Below are 16,611 nucleotides of genomic sequence, written 5' to 3' on the forward strand. Positions count from 1 at the left end.
AAAAACCGAATCAAAATTAATACAACCACTAAATTAACTCAAAAAAATCTAAAAATTAGATGTGGACTTTTAAATATCAGATCTCTGACGCCAAAAACTGAATTGGTAAATGAATTGATATCTGACAATTGTATTGACCTGCTCTGTCTCACTGAAACCTGGCTGCGTGATGATGAGTATGTTAGTCTAAATGAATCCACTCCTCCCAGTCACATTAATACTCACATTCCCCGAGGCTCTGGCCGAGGAGGTGGAGTTGCTGCCATTTTTGACAAAAGTTTAGTAATAAATCCCAAACCCAAAACAAGTTTCAATTCATTTGAGAGCCTGATTCTCAGTTTGTCTCATCCAGCCTGGAAAACAATACAGCCACTCTTATTTATGATTGTGTACCGCCCTCCTGGTCCTTACTCTGAATTCTTATCTGAATTCTCAGAGTTTATATCCAGTTTAGTTCTCAAATCAGATAAAGTCATTATTGTAGGTGACTTCAATATTCATGTGGATGTTGATAACGACAGTCTGGGTGCTGCATTTCTCTCTCTTCTTGACACAATTGGTTTCCATCGGTCTGTTCATGAACCGACTCACCGCCACAACCACACCCTCTACCTCGTCCTAACATATGGAATTGAAGTTGAACATCTAGTTGTATTTCCACAGAACGCGCTTTTATCAGACCATCAATTCATAACATCTGAATTTATTCCAATCAACTACACTCCACTCAGGAAAACAGTGGTTTCCAGATGTTTGTCTGATCAGGCTGTAGCTAGATTTAAGGAAGCGATTCCAGTGGTGCTTAATTCAGTGTCGTGTCCCATTGTTACAGAGGACACTGTTGTCAACCTTAGTCCCTCCCAAATTGATAATTTTATTGATAGTGCCACAGGCACCTTAGGATCAACTTTGGACTCATTTGCCCCACTAAAAACTAAATCTATAAATCCAAGGAAACAAGCACCTTGGTACAATTCAGAAACCAGACAGCTTAAACAAAAAAATCCAGAAGTTAGAGGGAATATGGTGCTCCTCCAAACGGGAGGAGTCTCACATCATCTGGCAAGACAGCCTTAAAAGTTATAAGAAAGCCCTTCGTATAGCCAGAGCAGCCTACTACTCGCCACTAATTGAGGAAAACAAAAACAACCCCAGGTTCCTCTTCAGTACTGTAGCCAGACTGACAGAGAGCCAAAGCTCTACTGAACCAGCATTCCTGTTTCCCTGAGCAGCAACGATTTCATGGACTTCTTTAATGACAAAATTGTCCTTATTAGAGAGAAAATTCACCTCCTCCTGCCATCAGCTGACAACATGGCACCTATAGCCCCAGAAGCCTTAGAGGCTGCTGGAGGACCAGACGTAAACTTTGACAGTTTTTCTACCGTTAGCCTTGATGAGCTCAGTTCAATCATTTCCTCCTATCCACTTGTCTTCTAGACCCCATCCCAACCAAGCTACTTAAGGACTCTCTACCCCTCGTTAGCACCTCCCTCTTAGATATGATCAATGTGTTGCTGTTATCTGGTTACGTCCCACAGTCCTTTAAAGTGGCAGTAATTAGACCCCTTCTCAAAAAAGCAACTCTGGATCCAGAAGTTTTGGCCCACTACAGATAAATATCAAATTTTCCTTTTCTCTCCAAAATTCTGGAGAAAGCAGTTGCTAAACAGCTGTGTGACTTTCTCCATAGCAACAGCCTATTAGAGGATTTCCAGTCAGGGTTCAGGATTCATCATAGCACAGAAACAGCACTCGTCAGAGTTACCATTGACCTCCTACTAGCATCAGATGAGGGACTGGTCTCTGTGCTGGTCTTATTAGATCTTAGTGCAGCTTTTGATACCATTGATCACCATATCCTTCTACGGAGACTGGAACATGTCATTGGCATTAAAGGAACTGCACTAAACTGGTTCAGGTCATATTTACTAGGTCAATCTCAGTTCGTACTAACTAATGATAACCCCTCTGAAACCACTGCAGTCACTTGTGGTGTTCCTCAAGGCTCTGTGCTTGGACCAATCCTCTTCACCCTTTATCTGCTTCCTCTCGGTCACATTATTAGGAAACACTCAATTAATTTTCACTGTTATGCTGACGACACACAGCTGTACTTATCAATGCATCCACATGAAATAAATCTGCTGACTAAACTGGAGGCCTGTCTAAAGGAGATAAAAACTTGGATGACCCTTAATTTCCTTTTATTAAACTCCAATAAAACTGAAGTCATTGTCCTGGGCCCAAAACATCTTAGAGACACCCTATCTAATGAGATAGGTACCCTGGAAGGAATTACCTTGGCCCCCAGCACGACCCTAAGGAATCTACGAGTTCTCTTTGATCAGGATTTGTCCTTTCATGCCCACATTAAGCACATTTCTGGGACTGCTTTCTTTCATTTACGAAACATTGCTAAGATCAGACACATCCTGTCTCAAAAGGATGCAGAAAAACTAGTCCATGCCTTTGTCACTTCCAGGCTGGATTATTGCAATTCCCTTCTATCAGGCAGCACCAGTAGGTCCCTAAAGACTCTCCAGCTGGTCCAAAATGCTGCTGCCCGCGTGTTGACGAGAACTAGTAGAAGAGACCATGTCTCTCCTGTACTGGCCTCTCTGCATTGGCTCCCTGTCAAATTCAGCATAGAATTCAAAATTCTCCTTCTAACATACAAAGTCCTCAACACTCAGGCACCTTCATATTTGACAGAGCTCATAGTCCCCTATTATCCAGCTAGAACCTTTCGCTCCCAGGATGCGGGGTTACTGGTGGTTCCTAGAGTTTCTAAAATTAGAATGGGAGCCAGAGCCTTCAGCTATCAGGCTCCGCTCCTGTGGAATCGTCTCCCAGTTTCGGTCCGGGATGCAGGCACCCTCTTGACCTTTAAGAGCAGAGTTGAGACCTTCCTTTTTGATCAGGCTTATAGTTGGGCTGCTTAGGCTGGCCCTTGGATATGCTGCTATAGGCTTAGGCTGCTGGGGGATCTCCCATGGTGCACTGGGCTTCTCTCTCTCCCCTCTTTCCTCTCTGTCCTCCTGTATGTGTCATACATAAATCATACTCATACATATTACTAACTCATCTTCTTCTCTGGAGCCTTTGGGCTCCCCTCATCCCAGATCCCAGGTGCTGCTGGAGGAGGCTGCAGATCTGAAGAGGCTCAAGCTGCCACCCGTAGCTCCACCTGCTCACGTCCCCGTCTGTCCATCCCTTTTCTCTCTCTCTTTATCTCTGTCCCACTCTTTCCTTCTGCATAAATGTCTTCCTCCATTATCTGTCTTTGTCTCTGCCCCGCTCTCCTGCTCTCTTTGCCCCCAACCGGTCAAAGCAGAAGGCCGTCCCCTTTGTGCCTGGGTCTGCTCGACGTTCCTGCCTGTTAAAAGGAAGGTTTTCGTCGCTGCTGTTGCAGGATGTACTTGCTCATGGAAAATTGTTGGTTGTAAATTCATTGAAGGAGCGTGGTTCTAGACCTGCTCTACCAGTAAAGTGTCATGAGATAACTTTTGTTGTGATTTGGTGCTATACAAATAAAATTGACTTGACTTGACTTGACTAAGAGCTTGATCTGAAAACTGACTCAATCTACCCCTGAGTACAAAGAGGAGAAGGGTCAGTTTTAAGTGCCTCGTTGTTCCCTGAACAGTTGAGTCATCAAATGTCTCTTAAAAGTAGAAAGGGACTCTGCAGACTGGGACTCTGGAGTTGGGTAGTTCATTCCACCATTTGGGAACAACTGAGGAGAAGAGTCTAGTTAGAAATTTAGAGCCATGCTGGGCTGAGAGCACAAGCCATCTTTCACAGGCAGAGCAAGAGGGACTGTAGACCTGGATGAGGGACTCCAGGTAGGCAGGAGCTGTTCTTGTCACTGTTTTGTTAGCCAGAAGAAGAGCTTTGAAATTGATTCAAGCTGCCACTGGGAGCGCACTGGGAGCCAACATAGAGACATTAACAGTGGGATGACATGCAGTTTTGGGCAAGTTAAAGACCAGACAAGCTGCTGCATTCTGGATCATCTGCAAGAGGTTTAAATGTACAGTATGAGGCCTGTTGCAGTAGTCGAGCTATGATGAATACTGGCTAAGCCAACAACTCTCCTGTGACCTCAATGACTCATAAAGTCAGAACTCACATGCATCAAACAACTGTGTAGAGCAGTGGTCCCCAACCTACGGCCCGCGGCCCGCCTTCACATTTGGCCCAGCCCCCTGAACAATACCAGAGACGCATTTTGATTTTTTTTTCCATATATGTGTATTTGTATTTGAAAATAAAATTGATAGCTAGCTATGAACTATTTTCATTATTAACTATTAAGGTGTGTTAACACCAAACGTGACGCAAATTTTCCCGTCGCTTTATTCGCGTGAATTTGATCGCTGGATCAATATGTTTATATTGGCATCATTCGCGAATAAAGCGACGCAAAAATTCGCATTGCTATTTGGTGTGAACACACAGTCAGTTCGTAACTAATTCATACACGCAAAGAACGTGATATTCTATTCCACCCTTCTGCAGTCTGTGCCCCTGTCTGGCAACCCCCAGAAAAAAATCCTAGACCCGAACCCAGAGAGGGTTATTTGGTTGTGTGGCTTTCTGGAAAAAAATACATTTTTACGTTTAGGCACCCCTGCGATCGTCACACTTTTTCTGTTACAAACTGGCCCCGGCCCCCCATCAAAGAAGGGAAAAGTTATGTGGCCCTCACAGAAAAAAGTTTGGGGACCCCTGGTGTAGAGCATCCCACCCAAACAAAGTTATAGAAGCCTGCAACTCCCTACCAGAGACTTGTAACTTGAAGAAGCCTCTTGGATGTGAGGTGGAATGTCCATCCATTCATCCATTTTCTTCCGTTTATTCCTGTTAAGGGTTGCGGGGGGCTGGAGCCTATCCCAGCGACTTTCAGGCAAGAGGTGGGGGAGGTGGAATGTCTTCAAGGAAATTGAAACAGTCATGTTGACTATGACAGCACTGAAGAGATCTGAGCTGAACTAAAGGACACACAGGGATGTGTGGCATGTCAATCATTCTCAAATAAAGGTTGCCTCTGTGCAATCTTGTGGTGCAGGCACACAAATCTGAATTAATGGATTCTGTGAAAAGTTCCCTGCAATAGCAACTCTCCCCAGGGATGTCAATAGACACACACACACACACACACACACACACACACACACACACACACACACACACACACACGATTATTTTATACCTTTTTAACACTGGAAGATATTTCGGGCATTTATGAATTCTTCATTAAATATTAATGGACTTTTAATAAAAAAAGCATATTTTAATGTCAAATCTAAGGAATTAGTGCTGGTCATAATAATTGGAAGCATGTTTATTTTTGCCGAGGGTGCTCTTATTGTACTGATAGAGGAGAAACCTGCAAATTGCAATATGTTACTGAAATAATGACGATTCTGTGAATCACAAGTTAGTATTCATGGTCTCATCTAACATCTGCAATGAATCAGTACCCTTCTTTTCTTGTGGCATTCTTCTACCATATCATAATGTCATGTATGCAAATAATGAACTAATACAGTAATACGTCTGTGTTAAAAGGAAGACAATGGTATACAGGATTATATTACACTGCCCTTATGCTACCCATTGAGGTGTTCAGAAAAGATGGATGAGATTCATGGGCAGGTCTGGTGGCAGTCTTTGGAACAAATGTAATCTGATTCAGAAATGTTTTGCTCCACGTCCATCAACATCATCACACCAAGGAGGAAAGGATGTAATGCAATATTGGGGCACAAACTGATTGCCCGCTTAAATTTACCTCAACTGGACTTCATTTTAGTCTGGTGCCACATCAACCACATATTGAAAAATCATAATAACAGTCAGGGATGTGAATTCAAGAATTAGCTGTCAGCATCACAAATCAGCTGGCCATCATGTCTATAGAAACACCTGCCTCCAATAAGCCTCTTCTTTCATCATGTCCCATTAATGAAATTCATAGAATCTCATTGCGAGGGAGTGGTCAGAGTTGGCTAGTAGAGCTGCTTATCTACTTAAATCCTCTGATATCAGGGTCCACAGGTATTTCTAATCATACAACACATTCCACATCTAAACTGATCCAGTCCAAGATAATTTCCTCATCAATTTAACTGTTTGTTTGAATGTGCATGCAGATTTGTTTGCTCTGTGTTTTAAAGTCGGTTTGTGGTATGAGTAGTTGGAGAGCTAGAGTGAAACAGAGGTAAGAAGTAACCCCCTCTAGTGCTTTGTTCCATCAGTCGGAGAGAATGGGATCTACTTTAACAGAGAGGGCAGGGGTCCCTCTGCATGGCGACTTCTGCTGTCACCAAGGACAAGGAGAAAAAAGGCCTTTGCTCGAAAACTTGCTGATGCAAACCTCTTTCAGGATAAAAAGCATGCAATAATCATAATGCAGAGGCAGAAAATACAAGCAATGCTGCTACTGCTGCATAATAAACATGGCTTACAAAAGAAAACATAAAACTGAGAACATCTTTGAGGAAAGGATTCTATTTCATTCAAAAATTTCTACAATCCTATGACCCTCCCCACCGACCAACTGAAATTGTATGGTGGCTTTGAAACAGAACAATGAACAACACAAAGAAAAAAGGACTCAAACAACAAAAAGGCCGAGTAACAGTCATCAAAGAAAGGAGAGATATTTGAGATAAATCCTTCTGTGTGTTACAGAAGTAAAATGCAGCCTCTCGTCTGCTCCAGGGAGGATTGGACAAACACAGAGGACCGCAGCATAACACTGTGGCCAAAACGTTTTAATGTGATTATCAAAGACTGGAGGGGAAGAGTATGAATAACTGTGGGCAAGTAACAAATGAGTATATAAGCCACAAATATGTGCCTGAGTGGCTCAGTCTTGAAGTTCCAGCAACTTGGGTTTTTATATTTGGAGACTTCAGGGTAGGACTGGACCAGTGTTGTTTTCGTCATGCTGGATGAAAATGAAAATGACGACGTCAGACCCCTTTTTTCCATGACGAATATGAGACTAAGACGAACGTCACCATAGCCCTGTAAAGACTAAAATGTGACGAAATTGTATACATTTCCGTCTGACAAGAACGAGATGAGACTAAAGTTTCAAAACATGCGTTTTTTTCTGCGAAGTATAACATGCGTGCAATGTCAATCAAGAGCTCAAACATCAGAATGGAGCCTGCTGTAACTAGTGGTCCGAATGGTCACACCCCCATCATCAGTCCACACGCACTAAAAGCCTCTCTCTCGCGCGCACACACATGCACACACAGAGACAAGTCTGGGCCTGTCTCTAGCGGACGAGACACACACCATGGCAGCAACAGCGGTGTCGGGTGGTCGTAAAAAGAGGGATGATTTATGGTCGAACATACAGTCCAAGGGACAATAAAATAGAATGTCTTGTACGGGCCCGAGGAGACGAGTCAGACAACAGAGCCACCACAGCTTCCTCATGTTGTGGCTTCAAACTCTCAGGAAAAAATACTTCAAACCTCAAAAGGCACCTGAAGGCTAGCCATCCTGCTATTTTTGCGAAGGTAAGTTGCCTGCAACAAGACCATAAAGCATAGATTTAGTCAATGTTAGGCTAGCCCTGTGATGCATTTTCTTTTTTGTATTAAGCCTAAAGTTTTGTGGTGGGGGTGGTTACACCTCCCCCGTGGTGCAGAGACCGCTTCCTAGTGCTACATGCTAAAGCTAGAATGAATGGGGCTGCCAGGGGCCCCGCTAATGTTGGCTCGTTTAAACCAGACCTTCTATTAATTTTAGCATGAATAAAACCCCTGTCCATTTGTGGACAGGTGGTGGTGGTGATCCCACTGCTCCTCGAGACTTACGGTGAGCGTGTCGCGTCATTTCCTGCCTGTCATACTTTCGCTGTGTTGTTCGACTCTCAATCCTCCCTCAGGTGTACTGCTAATTTAATCGCTTTAAGCACCACTGTATACTACGTTTTGGTGTAATACATAGGTTTCTGTCACTTAGTCTTTAGCAGGACATTTCTCTGAAATTCCCCGTTCTATTTGTTATATTTGCCACAGGTCCACAAGCTCACCTTCACATACTAGCTATGGCCGCTCTCTCTCTTTCCACCTCTTCCCCCACCTCTCCCTCCCTCTCCTGCTCCATGTGCCAGATGTTTAGTTACTCCTCTGCCTCCTTTAGTGTTAATGGTATGTGTAATAAGTGTAGTTTGTTTGTAGTCCTGGAGGCGAGGCTTAGTGAGTTAGAGACCCGGCTCCGCACCATGGAAGCTAGCGCTAGTCCCTTAGCTTCAGGAGCTTCTCAGTCCACCTTAGCGGGTGCGGAGCCACCTAGCCTTGCCACCGCTAGCAGCTCCCAAGCAGCCAGGAACTAGCCAGTCCCACTGGGTGACATCACGAGGGAAACCTGGACACAGTAAGCCCGTGTTTGCCCACCAACCCCTTCATGTTTCCAAACGCTTTTCTTAGAAGAATTCCCTGACTTTCTGTCTAACTTGGCATTGAATTCAGACAAAGTCATTATAGTGGGTGACTTTAACATCTGTGTGGACGTTGCTGATGATTGTCTGGCCACTGCGTTTAAGTTGCTTCTTGATTCAGTTGGCTTCTGTCAGAGGGTAAACAAACCCACACACACTTTTAATCACATCCTTGATTTGGTACTCACTTATGGAATAGAAGCTGACCTCATCACATTTCTTCCTCAGAACCCCGTCTTGTCTGATCACTCCTTAATTAGGGCCTGAGCCTGAAGGAACTTCAGGTGAAGACCCTACTTCAGGTGAAGACCCTACTTCAGGTGAAGACCCTATTATGTTTGCTCGGCAGAGCAACACATTAGCAGCACGAAAAACACTACAAACACCCACTAAACAGTGTCCCAGCCCCCCCCCCCCCCCCCCCAAACACCCATGAGGCAGCTCGGCCAGACGGCCCGGAGCCGGTTTTCACATACACACCCATTCAAAACCTGGTACTAGACTGTTCTTGCTGTCAATGAGCGTGCGCAATATGTGCATAACGCGCAAAATGTAATTTCACCTGCTGAACATGTATGAAATTCGCTGAAATTCGGCACACTTGTCCGGTCTGGCGACTCATTCACCAATCAAAAAAACTAACACCACAAAAGTCTCTAGCGCCACCTAGGGAGCCACACAACTAAAAGATATTTTTTTATAATTTGGAGCGCTATAACTCCTCCCACGAATGTCCCACAAACATGGGACCAACACCGTTGGACTCGTCTCATGAAGACGCAAAATTCATACACTCTGACCCCTCACCTATCTACAACAGAATGTCCACAATTTGGACAAAACTGTCAAAATGAGCACTTTTTTTACTCCCCGAACAAAATCTATCTCCTCCTAGGGCATTAATGCTATCGCTTCCAAACTTTCACACATTACTCTCCCAACTGTGCTGATTAAAAGTTGCTAAAGGTTTTAATATGAATTGCTCTATTTCAATTTTTCAAGCCGTCAAAGTGGGGTAGACACGTTTCACGCTTCCAATCGAAGTCTATAGGGAGACTGTGTCCTCTCAGGGTACATACTGACGCATCTCACGTCTACACCATACATCACAGCTTTAAAAAACACACCGCTGCATTTCTGATAAAAATCCCTCCAGAAATATGGTATTATGTGTCACTTTTGACTAACGAATGCCGACTTATTCAGCTTTTATACAGTACAATTCTATTAATCCTCCTCTGCTCTCCACTCTAGCACAGATCGAAGACAGTGCAGTGGGGGAGGGGTTCTTAAAGGGCCAGCTATCAGCTCTGCTCTCACTCTCTGCATCAGACTCAGGCTTCTAACTCCTAAACTACAAGGCCTACAGACTTGCAAAATACAGCATTGGATTCAGGCTGGTGTCAAGGACACGGTCACAGGCCCTAACAACGCTGCTTGCAGCATTAATTACATTTGAATTTACCTTAACAAATTATATCCTTCCTGGGGAAAACAATCCCGCTTCAGTAGATGTCTGTCTGACACTGCTATTTCTAGATTTAAGGAGCTTATTCCAGCAGAGCTTGCTGCCACATCTTGTAGTAATATAATGGGCAGTTATGCTGATTTCACCCTCACCCAGGTAGACTATCTTGTGGACAGCACTGCAGCAGCACTCCTTGGGACACTTGATGCCGTAGCTCCCCTGAAAAAGAAGGTTATCAGCCAAAAAAGAATAGTTCCCTGGTATAGCCCAAAGCTTCGTGCCTTGAAACAGAAGACCAGACAACTGGAAAGGAAGACACATTCCAGCCAGAATGAGGAAGACCGCCAAGCCTGGAAGGATAGTTTTATAATACATAAAAAATAACTCTGTAATGCTAGAAGCGCTTACTACTCATCCTTAATAGACAAGAATAAGAACAACCTCAGGTTCCTCTTCAACACTGTGGGCAGGCTAACAAGGAACCATAGTGCTGTTGAGCCATGCATCCCCCCAACTCTCAGCAGTAACGACTTCCTATCTTTCTTTACTGAAAAGATTGAGAATATCAGAACAAAGATTCCCAGTAATGGAGGACAGACTACAGTTCCCATAGAAGCACCTCCCAGACTTGGTGCATACTTGGACAGCTTCTCTCACATCGACCTGTCAGACTTAACTTCTGCAGTTACTTCCTCCAAGTCAGCCACTTGTCTGCTGGATCCCATCCCGACAAGACTACTTAAGGATGCCTTCCCTCTTGTCAACACTTCTATATTGAACTAAATTAATCTGTCCTTAGTCACTGTTTATGTGCCACAGGCCTTTAATTTGGCTGTCATTAACCCTTTACTTAAAAAACCTTCTCTTCACCCAGATGTGTTAGCCAACTATAGGCCTATATCCAACCTCCCCTACATCTCCAAGATCCTTGAGAAGGTTGGCCTGGAGCAGCTACATGAACATCTGCACGGCAACGATCTCTTTGAAGCCTTCCAGTGTGGATTCAGGGAACACCATAGCACTGAAACAGCACTGGTCAAAGTCTCTAATGATCTTCTTATAGCTTCAGTCAGAGGTCTCGTCTCTGTACTTGTACTATTGGACCTCAGTGCTGCATTTGAGACCATCGACCGCAGTATCCTGCTTCAGAGACTAGACCATGAAATTAGGATTAATGGACCTGCCCTAAAATGGTTTAAGTCCAACTTATCTGACAGGTTTCTGTTTGTTAATATTAATAATGACTATTCGGAGTATAGCAGAGTTACATATGGTGTACCACAGGGTTCAGTTTTAGGACCGATTCTCTTCATTCTTTACATGCACCCATTAGGTGACATAATACGGAAGCACTCGATCAACTTCCACTGTTACGCGGACGACACGCAACTTTACTTGTCGATGGAGCCAGACGACACAAGCCAGTTTACTAATCTGCAAGACTGCCTAAAAGACATTAAATCCTGGATGTCTTCTAACTTCTTAATGCTAAATTCAGATAAAACAGAGGTCATCGTGTTTGGACCTAAACACCTAAGGGACACGCTCTCTAATCAGATCACTACTCTCGATGGCATCACTCTAACCCTGAGTACAACTGCAAGGAACCTTGGAGTTATTTTTGACCAGGACCTTTCCTTCAGCTCCCACATAAAGCATGGGACTAGGACCGCCTTCTTCCATCTGCGTAGTATCGCTAAGATTAGGAATATCCTTTCCCAGAGTGATGCTGAGAAACTGGTGCATGCATTTATCACTTCTAGGCTGGACTACTGCAACTCTCTCCTGTCAGGATGTCCTAAATACTCTCTAAAGAGTCTCCAGCTGGTCCAGAACGCTGCAGCGAGGGTTTTGACAGGAGTTAAGAAGAGAGAACACATCTCTCCCACTTTAGCTTCTCTCCACTGGCTTCCTGTAGGATCTAGAATCAACTTCAAAATCCTTCTGCTGACTTATAAGGCTCTCAATAATAAAGCTCCATCCTATTTGAAAGAACTCATGTAGTCCCTACTTTCTTACCAGAGCACTCAGCTCCCAGAATGCAGGTCTTTTAGTGATTCCCAGTATCTCTAAAAACAGACTGGGAGGTAGAGCCTTCAGGTACCGGGCTCCTCTACTATGTAACCAGTTCTCTCCATGGGTCAGAGAGGCAGACATTCTAACTACATTTAAGTCCAGGCTTAAGACTTTCCTTCATGACAGAGCTTTCAGTTAGGACTCTCCTCCTCTCTTCCTCTCCTCTCCCCTCCTCCTCTCTCCTCCTCGCCCATTTTTGGAACTGTCATTACCATTACTTGTTGCACTTTGTAGTTTGGACTTGGTGTCTCGCAGTCTCTCTGTGTTTCCACAGATCCACCGGAGCTTCATCTCTCTCCTCCAGCCGCCGCCTGCATCCAGTCCCCCTTCAAGCTGGCTTGCTCTCCCTGCCTCCCCTTCCAGAAGCTTCCTTCTTCAACTGTTATTAACATTTCCATGTTTCCCACATTTTGTATTGTAAACTGTTTTTTTTCTCTGTAACAACTGCATGTCTGTCCGTTCTGGGTGAGGGATCCCTCCTCTGTTGCTCACCCTGAGGTTTCTCAGATTTTTCCCTGTTAAAAGGGTTTTCTATGGAGTTTTTCCTCAGTCGATGTGAGGGTCTAAGGGCAGAGGATGTTGTTATGATGCCATGTAAAGCCCTTTGAGACAAACTGTTTGTGAAAATGGGCTATACAAATAAAATTGCCTTGCCTTGCCTGGCAAGTGAAATGCTTTGACCCATGTTTGTGGGACTGGGAAACACGGTAGTCTTCAGACCTGTTGCTGTTCCCAATCGTAAGCAACACACGTGGATGCTTTAACCTATAATAGCAGCTAAAGCCAATATGTAGGGACACTGGGACAGCGTGGTTGTTTATTTGTGCACGTTAAATCTCCAGTCACGTGTGTTTCATTCTAATACCTGTATTGGTCTATTAAGTACATACACATGTATCTTTTATTTATACTGTAGGTATCTTTGATATTTGACTAAAACCTTTGAGTTTTCCTCGACTAAAACTATCAAGGATAGAAATGACTAAAATGTGAGTAAAACTAAGAAGCATTCAGTCCAAAAGACTAAAACTAAATCTAAAATGCCTGCCAAAAACAACACTGGATTGGACGAGTGCCTTCAAACTTTATATTATCATTTTCTAAATGTAGAAGCTTAAGCTAGAAGCACCTTAGCAAAAACTGTGTGGAGTTGGTTCTTTTCCCAAGCCTTTTCCTCTGTCAAATATATACATTCATAAATGGTGCAGAGGCAAAAACAATAGAGAGGAGTAGACAAGTACAATATTTATTTTTATGGATGTACTTGCTCATTGTCCCAATGAATGAATCATGTCTGCTCTTGTAGAGATTTTAAAATAATTTTAAGGGGTTAAAGATGAGCAAATTTTTAGCTTATATTCCATAGTCTCCAGATCCAGAAAAAAATTATGACCCTTTGTTTATACATTAATGAGCTATGACCCACTGAGACTTTCCACAACTGATAGCTGGCGTGGCAATGAATAGTAACGGATGGTCTATGCAGCATAGATCCATCAAATCCACCAAATACATTTTCCTCCAAAATGGTCTCAGCTTCCAACTGTAACGAGAATTGTGAAGCATTGCAACTTCAGAATCAGATACTGGTCTCTACGGTCATGTCTGGCTCTGGAGATGATGGACATAAGCCAGTATCCCAAAAAATATGACGTGCTCCTTTTGAATCAAACCATGGTACTGTCAGGTTGTTGCATTGCTGCAAACATTACCTGTTCTCATTTCGCTGGGTGTATCTCGGTTTGGGGTCTGCATCTCCATCATTAACATCATAGCTGGCCTCAGGGTCCTAAAAAGACATAGGGAAGGGCAGAAGGTTACAATGTTATTCAGTTTTTGGCATTACCCCACATAGAATGGCGAAAAAATTAGTCCTAAACCCTGGAGGTACTTCAGCATTGTTGAATATCTGGTTCTCTCATGATGTAAGCACAGGTAAGTGTTCCTGCTTGGCATTGCTGCCACTCACACCTCAGACAGTGCGACGACAACACTGGGCCCACCCGCTGCAGTGTTATCAGCCAGGAGCCACCCCTTACTGATGTTTTGCCCCTTTAATCCTGGAACATCTCAGGGTGGTGGGGCAGTGCCAGGGATCTCTCCCTGCCACTCCCTGCAGCTGGCTTATGGATCCTTCTCCTGCTCTCTGTCCATGTCTATTGTGCTTGTGGATGGAGAATGAGCCCAAAGTGACGAAGTATGGCAGGGGTATCAATTTCCCTGAGTCAAGCATAGGCCCGATCATACACCAAGCCATCTTGGGAGCTCTAAACTCCTTGCTTCCCCCATGCCCTTTCTTTTCTCTGGAGCCAGAGCCTAAAGCTGTCTTGTTATGCCTCCTCTGCAAGGTTCTTGAGCACCTTCCTCAGCTTGGATCAAGTAACTCCAGGGGCACCATGAGCTGCTGGGTGGAGGTTTCAGAGAGGTCTTGGCACCCGATTTCTACTGGGAAAATGGCTGCCTTCCACCCTGCTTGAGAACATGCAGCTGCCAGGTATTTCTCCGTCTTTCTCTCAAAGGCAGCATCCATCCCCTCTTCACAAAGGACTGTCAACTCTGCCATGATGACTGCCCTTGCGGGGATAGACCAGAGGACAATGTCTGACCAAACAGTGGTAGGAGTGATGTCCTGAGGGAACTTAAGCTTCTGGTGAAGGTCATCACTCACCCATTCAACTCCAGGGCAAAGGAGGGACCACTGCTTTGTGCTGCTGTTCTGGCTTTCGATCCCTTGCTGGATGAACTGGATCTGCCGCTGTGATGTTAGTGGGCTGGCATTGTTAGCTTCCAGCCTGTGTATCTCCAGGATTTCACCTAACTTGTGTAGCACTCTGTCATGCATCATCTGTACCAGCCTTGTGTCAGCGCAGCTTTGCACCCAGAGCATATGCTGCAGGCTTGGGCTGCTGGAACTGCAAAGTTGGCATGTCTCCTCTGTGCAGGTTCTCTGTGCGGATGTAGTGCAGGTTGTGGGGACTGGGAAGAGGGTTGTGTATGGCCCTGATCATGAAGGTTAGCCTTGCTTGGGGCATCCTCAACATGTCGGCCCACATGATGGCTCGGTCAAAGACAGCCTCTCGGTTCATTCATCTCCCTTCTTGTTGCTGGCTGACAGCTTTGACTTTGTAGCTCTACCCTCCATCTTGATGACTTCAGAGATCACCAGGACTTTCCATTCCTTCCTCGTTGCTTTGGACCACATCTTGGGTGGCCCCCATCCGAGGCCAGCCTTGCCTTGCTGCAGCCCGACAACTTCAAAGGTTTTTTATGTGGTTGATAGCCTGATTGACAGCCTTTGCAGCATCCCACTTATGTCCAGTACAGACTTGGACCTTGGCGTTTTGGACATACGGGTTGGGTGACTCTCTGAGCTTGAAAAGAAGTCTCACCTTCTCCTTTCTCTAGCCCAAGCTAATAGATTTGGGTTGCATGGGGCAGAGGTAGAGTGGCGGTTTAGCAACCTAGGGTTGCTGGTTCGATCCTCACTTCCCCTGGTGACCATGCCAAAGTATTCTTGATCAAAGTACTGAACCCATAATTGTTCCTGATGAGCAGGTTGGCACCTTGCATGGCAGCCTCCACCATCAGAGTGTGAGAATGTGTATGAATGGGTGAATGAGATGACATTGTGAAGCGTTTTGAGTGTCGCTATGGTAGAAAGACACTGTATAAAAATGAGTCCATTTTCCAGTTACCATTTCAGGGGGGAGCTGCAGTGAAGTTTTCCCAACACTGTGGTAGAAAGGCATCAGGGAAGACCCAGCCACTTCTGGATGTAGTTGGAGTCCAGCTTCTAGGCTGTGGAAAGGTTGATGTCGCAGAGCTTGAGGGGCCACATCAGGGGCTGGTACGGGGTGAATTGGTAACACCAGACCTTGAATTTTCCTGGCAGAAGGCTCTGGTTGATCTTGCTTAGGCTTTTCAGGAGCTGGGAGACAACCGAGGCAGCCACGAGTTTGTCAGACAAGTTGATTGTGAATAAAGCTTTCCAAGGCTTTGAACCAGTTGGTCCACTAGCAGTGGGATCTTTTCACCATCACCTGCTTGATTTCAGACCATTTGGGAGAAGAAGTGTCAAACAGAAAGGTGGGCTCTGGTGGGCAAGGTACGTGCCCTGGTGGGCTGAGAGGGCTTTCCTTTGGACTGTCCCTGAGCTGGTCTTTGATGTGTTCTTCTGGCTCCTGCTCGGAGGTCTGCCGTGTTCCTGATTTCTTTTCCAACAGCAAGCCTTGAGCATACTTGAAAGGATCTAATAGGAAGCACACTCTCACTTTCTCTTGGCTTCCCTCGAGTGGGCTGGGGTGTCTCTGATTTCGCTCCAAATGTTCTGTAGGCCATCCTTCTCCTCATCCTCCACTCTCCTCAGTGCCTTTCACAAGAGTCTTCGCTCCCTTACCAGCTGAAGGATCTCTCTCTTGTGTCTCCTAATCCTTGGAGTGATATTTTTCTGAGGAATCTCTCCAAATCTTCCCCTGTCTTCTTCGTAGATGATATGGCTAAAGATATTTGGCTTAGCTGTTGTGCTGCCCTTTAGGGTGCCCTAGAGGATTGGATGCAGGGTCTCGTCAAAGCTGCTCCATCTGTCTTTGTCGCC

General features: G+C 44.8%; 1 protein-coding gene across 7 annotated transcripts in view; it reads right to left on the reverse strand.

The window, feature by feature from the left end:
* furinb (furin (paired basic amino acid cleaving enzyme) b) overlaps nt 1–16,611 on the reverse strand; it is a 171,560-nt gene that overhangs the window by 37,338 nt on the left and 117,611 nt on the right. For all 7 annotated transcript variants that reach the window (XM_086208321.1, XM_086208319.1, XM_086208320.1 and 4 more), the window contains one exon: nt 13,730–13,806. In XM_086208321.1, coding sequence (XP_086064447.1) covers nt 13,730–13,806 — 77 coding nt within the window. The remainder of the gene's footprint in view (nt 1–13,729; nt 13,807–16,611) is intronic.

The sequence above is a fragment of the Aulostomus chinensis genome, chromosome 7, assembly GCF_037954235.1.
Source record: "Aulostomus chinensis isolate RoL2024-O1b breed Wild chromosome 7, RoL_Achi_v1.0, whole genome shotgun sequence".
NCBI lineage: Eukaryota > Metazoa > Chordata > Actinopteri > Syngnathiformes > Aulostomidae > Aulostomus > Aulostomus chinensis.